The sequence below is a fragment of the Heterodontus francisci genome, chromosome 39 (genome assembly GCF_036365525.1).
Source record: "Heterodontus francisci isolate sHetFra1 chromosome 39, sHetFra1.hap1, whole genome shotgun sequence".
In the NCBI taxonomy this organism is placed as follows: domain Eukaryota; kingdom Metazoa; phylum Chordata; class Chondrichthyes; order Heterodontiformes; family Heterodontidae; genus Heterodontus; species Heterodontus francisci.
Window position 1 is genome coordinate 43,697,644 of NC_090409.1, and position 6,181 is coordinate 43,703,824.

General features: G+C 53.0%; 1 protein-coding gene across 1 annotated transcript in view; it reads right to left on the reverse strand.

Moving 5' to 3' along the window:
* hamp (hepcidin antimicrobial peptide) overlaps positions 1-5,550 on the reverse strand; it is an 8,720-nt gene extending 3,170 nt beyond the window's left edge. The window contains exons 1-2 of the mRNA XM_068018639.1: positions 5,401-5,550; positions 3,820-3,876 (exon numbers count right to left, since the gene is read on the reverse strand). Of these exons, the coding sequence (XP_067874740.1) occupies positions 3,820-3,876; positions 5,401-5,490 (147 nt within the window). The 5' untranslated portion in view covers positions 5,491-5,550. The remainder of the gene's footprint in view (positions 1-3,819; positions 3,877-5,400) is intronic.
* Positions 5,551-6,181: the final 631 nt, after the last annotated feature.

The window sequence follows — 6,181 nt, forward strand, 5'->3', positions numbered from 1 at the left end:
ACAGTGCAGCGCTCCCTCAGTACTGACCCTCCGACAGTGCGGCACTCCCTCAGGACTGACCCTCCGACAGTGCAGCACTCCCTCAGTACTGACCCCCCGACAGTGCGGCACTCCCTCAGTACTGACCCTCCGACAGTGCAGCGCTCCCTCAGTACTGACCCTCCGACAGTGCAGTACTCCCTCAGGACTGACCCTCCGACAGTGCGGCCCTCCCTCAGTACTGACCCTCCGACAGTGCAGCACTCCCTCAGTACTGACCCTCCGACAGTGCAGCGCTCCCTCAGAACTGACCCTCCGACAGTGCGGCACTCCCTCAGGACTGACCCTCCGACAGTGCAGCACTCCCTCAGTACTGACCCCCCGACAGTACGGCACTCCCTCAGTACTGACCCTCCGACAGTGCAGTACTCCCTCAGGACTGACCCTCCGACAGTGCGGCCCTCCCTCAGTACTGACCCTCCGACAGTGCGGCACTCCCTCAGTACTGACCCTCCGACAGTGCGGCACTCCCTCAGGACTGACCCTCCGACAGTGCAGCACTCCCTCAGTACTGACCCCCCGACAGTGCAGTACTCCCTCAGGACTGACCCTCCGACAGTGCGGCCCTCCCTCAGTACTGACCCTCCGACAGTGCAGCACGCCCTCACACCAGCGCTAGATGGCGTGCGGCAGTCCCTCTAACTCGGAGCTGAGAGTTGCAGAGTAATGAGCTCACAACCCAGGCTGACACTTACAGTGCCAGTACTGAGGGAGGACTGGTCATTTATCACGTTGCTGTTGGTAGGATGTTCCTGCTGCAAATTGGCTGCTGGGTTTCCTGCATTACAAGAGTGACCTCACTTGAAAAAAGGAGCCTTATTGACTTTCAAGCACTGTGGGACATCTGTGGTGCTGAAAAGCACTAGAAATATGCAAGTCTCTCTTCCTGTCAATCTCTTCCCTCATCTGTTCATTGGTCACCCAGTCTCTCTGTCTCTACTACAGGCATAGTTGAAATCAGTTCGGAACTCCTGGCTGTAATTAAGGACCTGATATCAGAAAAGCTTTGGCTGGCATTGATACTGATTGTTGAGTTAGAGAGATTAGATATGTTTTGTACACATTGTCTCAAACCATTGGCACCAACAGTCCTCTCTGGTACTCTGTCTTCCACATCACACTATCAACGTGCATTTATATAGATCCTTTGATGTAATACAACCTCCCAAGGCACTTTACAGGAGCTTAAATCAGCACAATTCTAATCCCAGGCCACATCAGGAGATATCAGGGACCGGCGACCAAAAGCTCGGTCAAAGGGGTCGGTTTTTTAAGGAGCGTCTTAAAGGAGGAGAGAGAGAGAGAGAGACGCGGAGAGGTTTTGGGAGGGAATTCCGGAGCTTAGGGCCCCCAGGCAGCTGAAGGCACGGCCGCCAATGGTGGAGCGATGGGAATCGGGGGATGGGCGAGAGGCCAGAATTGGGGGGAGCGCAGAGATCTCGGAGGGTTGTAGGGGCTGGAGGAGGTTACAGAAATGGGGAGGGTTGCAGGGGCTGGAGGAGGTTACAGAGATAGGGAGGTGTTGTGGAGGCTAGAGGAGGTTACAGAGATCTCAGAGGGTTGTAGGGGCTGGAGGAGGTTACAGAAATGGGGAGGGTTGCAGGGGCTGGAGGAGGTTACAGAGATAGGGAGGGTCGTAGGGGCTGGAGGAGGTAACAGAAATGGGGAGGGTTGCAGGGGCTGGAGGAGGTTACAGAGATAGGGAGGTGTTGTGGAGGCTAGAGGAGGTTACAGAGATCTCAGAGGATTGTAGGGGCTGGAGGAGGTTACAGAGAGAGGGAGGGTCGTAGGGGCTAGAGGAGGTTACAGAGATTGGGAGGGTTGTAGGGACTGGAGGAGGTAATAGAGATAGGGAGGGTTGTAGGGGCTGGAGGAGGTTACAGAGATAGGGAGGGTTGTAGGGGCTGGAGGAGGTTACAGAGATAGGGAGGGTTGTAGGGGTTTGAGGAGGTAATAGAGATAGGGGGGGTTGTAGGGGCTGAAGGAGGTTACAGAGATAGGGAGGGTTGTAGGGGCTGAAGGAGGTTACAGAGATAGGGAGGGTTGTAGGGGCTGGAGGAGGTTACAGAGAGAGGGAGGGTTGTAGGGGCTGAAGGAGGTTACAGAGATAGGGAGGGTTGTAGGGGCTGAAGGAGGTTACAGAGATAGGGAGGGTTGTAGGGGCTGGAGGAGGTTACAGAGATAGGGGGGGTTGTAGGGGCTGAAGGAGGTTACAGAGATAGGGAGGGTTGTAGGGGCTGAAGGAGGTTACAGAGATACGGAGGGGGCGCGAGGAGTGATTTGTAAACAAGGATGTGAATTTGAAAATGGAGGTGTTCCCGGACTGGGAGCCAGTGTAGGTCAGTGAGTAATAGCGGGTAATGGGTGAACGGGACTTCAGACAATATTCAAAGAAGAGAAGGGGGGGATTTCTCCCCGGTGTCCTGGGGACAATATTTATCCCTCAACCGACATCACTATAAAAAAAACGATTATCTGTGTCATTATCACATTGCTGTTCGTGGGATCTTGCTGTGTGTAAATTGGCTGCTGCAAAGGTATGACTCCTTTGTCATGGGGAGCAATATCCAGTCACCTCCATCAATCTCACCAAAGGCAGATTTACTGACTCACAGAATACCAGACAACTCTTTCCAACACCTTCCTTCTCCACTTTCTCTTGCGTTCCGCTGCTGTGAAACTCCTCTTCTCCCTCTCTCCATGTTCACCTTTTCCCCTCCCCCACTCTGTCTCTCCCCCTCTCTCACACTGTCTATCATTCCCTCTCCCTTTCTCCCCTCCCATTCTTGTTGTCTCCCTTTTGCTCCATTCCTCTCCCACTCTCTCTCTCTTCCACTCTCTATCTCCCTCTCCCCCATTCTCTATCTCTCCCACCTCCCTTTCCCCTTCTCCCACTCTAGTTCTCTCCCTTTCGCTCCATTCCTCTCCCACTCTCTCTCTCTTCCACTCTCTATCTCCCTCTCCCCCATTCTCTATCTCTCCCACCTCCCTTTCTCCTTCTCCCACTCTAGTTCTCTCCCTTTCGCTCCATTCCTCTCCCACTCTCTCTCTCTTCCACTCTCTATCTCCCTCTCCCCCATTCTCTATCTCTCCCACCTCCCTTTCCCCTTCTCCCACTCTAGTTCTCTCCCTTTCGCTCCATTCCTCTCCCACTCTCTCTCTCTTCCACTCTCTATCTCCCTCTCCCCCATTCTCTATCTCTCCCACCTCCCTTTCCCCTTCTCCCACTCTAGTTCTCTCCCTTTTGCTCCATTCCTCTCCCACTCTCTCTCTTCCACTCTCTATCTCCCTCTCCCCTCCCTTTCTCCTCCCACTCCAGTTCTCTCCCTTTTGCTCCATTCCTCTCCCACTCTCTCTCTCTTCCACTCTCTATCTCCCTCTCCCTCATTCTCTATCTCTCCCACCTCCCTTCTCCCACTATAGTTCTCTCCCTTTCGCTCCATTCCTTTCGCACTCTCTCTCTCTCTTCCACTCTCTATCTCCCTCTCCCTCATTCTCTATCTCTCCCCTCCCTTTCTCCTTCCCCCTCTCACTATACTTGATGGAGTTTTAATTTCAGTCTCCGACCTCCTGGCCTGTTGAAAATCCCCACATGGGGATTTGCTGATTTCCTTTGCAACCACTCTGCCCCCGTGTTGCTAACAGCAGTTATATTGAAACATGCAACCTGAGCGTAAAGCGGACAGACCACCACGAAAACCTGTTTGAAATCGAAACATCTTCTGCAGAAAAAAGTGAGCACGGGCGAGACATTCGAATGAGGAAAAAATTTCAACCTACCACATCCGAGGATTCCGCCCATTGCTCACTCTTTAGGCTTCCATCTCCAATCACAACCTGTAAGAGGAGAGAATTCATCAGTACACAATGTGGGAATTGAGGAAGAGGAGAGAGAGAGAGAAACGCAATATCGAAAGAATGACTTGCATTGCTGTAGCGCCTTTCCCCACCTCAGAACGTCCCAAAGCGGTCCACAGCCAATGGAGTGCTTTTTTTTTTAAGTGTGCTCACTGTTGTAATGTAGGAAACGCAGCAGCCAATTTTCACACAGCAAGATCCCACAAACAGCAGTGAGATAATGAGAGTGCAGCAGTGCAGCACTCCCTCACTACTGACCCTCCGACAGTGCAGCACCCCCTCAGTACTGACCCTCCGACAGTGCAGCACTCCCTCAGTACTGACCCTCCGACAGTGCAGCACTCCCTCAGTACTGACCCTCCGACAGTGCAGCACTCCCTCAGTACTGACCCTCCGACAGTGCAGCACTCCCTCAGTACTGACCCTCCGACAGTGCAGCACTCCCTCAGTACTGACCCTCCGACAGTGCAGCACTCCCTCAGTACTGACCCTCCGACAGTGCAGCACCCCCTCTGTGCTGGGTGTGTCAGTCTGGATTATGCGATTCAACTCTCTGGAGTAATAATTAAACCCATGATTTTCTAACTTGGAGGTGAGTGAGAGAGACTACTGACGAGAGAGTCACTGAGCCATGGCTGGAGATGAAGGGGCAGTGAAGTGAATGTGAATGAAAAGAGGGGTGAGGGGAAAAGATGTGGTGTGAAAGCGAGGAGGTGAAAAAAGGGTGGAAATGATTGTAAGAGGTGAGAGAAGAGCAGGTCTAAACACGACCAACAACAGCTTGTGTTTATATCGCACCTTTAACATCCCAAGGCACTCCACAGGAACATTATTGAACAAAATCTGACCCTGAGCCACATCAGGTGATATCAGGGACCGGCGACCAAAAGCTCGATCAGAGACATTGGTTTTTAAGGAGCGTCTTAAAGGAGGAGAGAGAGAGGCGGAGAGGTTTAGGGAGGGAATTCCAGAGCTTAGGGCCCCCAGGCAGCTGAAGGCACGGCCGCCAATGGTGGAGAGATGGGAATCGGGGGATGGGCAAGAGGACGGAATTGGAGGAGAGCAGAGATCTCGGAGGGTTGTAGGGGCTTGAGGAGGTTACAGAGATAGGGAGGGTTGTAGGGGCTGGAGGAGGTTACAGAGATAGGGAGGGTTGTAGGGGCTGGAGGAGGTTACAGAGATAGGGAGGGTTGTGGGGGCTGGAGGAGGTTACAGAGGTAGGGAGGGTTGTAGGGGCTGGAGGAGGTTACAGAGATAGGGAGGGTTGTCGGGGCTGGAGGAGGTAACAGAGATAGGGAGGGGGGGGTGTGAGGAGGCCGTGAAGGACGAGAATTGCAAGGAATTCACAGGGAAAACAAACAGAAGAATGAGAAAGCCAATCCAAACGGGGTGTCGAGCAGGAACGTACAATGTCGGACTGCAGAGCAGATGAGTTCGTACGGGTGGCGTATACAGAGGCAGCGACAAGAAATGCATTACCAAGAGAGACATCTCTCAACTCACCTTGGACAAGGATAGGCACTGACTGATCTGGACAAAGGCTAGCAAAGCTAAACTGACCAACACCAGTCGCATTTCCACTCGGCTTCCCATCTCTGTGTGTCACTTCTGTTCTTCCGGCTCTGGGTTGATGCTTTGGTTTGGGATCAGGGAACTCAGTGCTCTTTATACCTACGGAACCTGGAGGTGGCGGCAGTGGGGGGGGGGGGGGGGGGGAGGAGATCGAGGGGGTTGGGGGAGGCGGGGAGGGTGATGTTTGGGCGAATGAATCAGGGATGCTTCCAGGAACCATGTGCCTGATGTTGAAACATGAACAGGTTGAGGAATACACACACAAGGGGCAAGGGTTTGGACTGGAAGTGAAGGAGAGTCAATACTGATAGCAAGTGAACAAACAACACGTATCGCAACTGCAAACATTCAATTCAGCTGCCTGAGCCCTGACCTCTGCAATTCCTTCCCGAAACCTCTCCGACTCTCTCTCTCTCTCTCTCTCTCTTCTCCTTTAAGACGCTCCTTATAATCCGACCTCTTGGGCCGAGCTTTTGCTTGCCTGTCCTAATATCTCCTTGTGTGGTGCAGGGTCAGTGACTCATGGGACAAGGAAGTGCCTTGGCACTGTGTGTGCACAGGAGCTGCTGTTGTTGAGGTGGTCCCTGCAAGGAGTCACAAGGGGTTTCAGAAGGAGACCATTCACTCCATCAAAAACCTGCTAGCTCCACGCCAGCTCATCCGCTGCTCTTTCCCTGCTCGACATTATATAATAATTCAACATCGGAGAGAT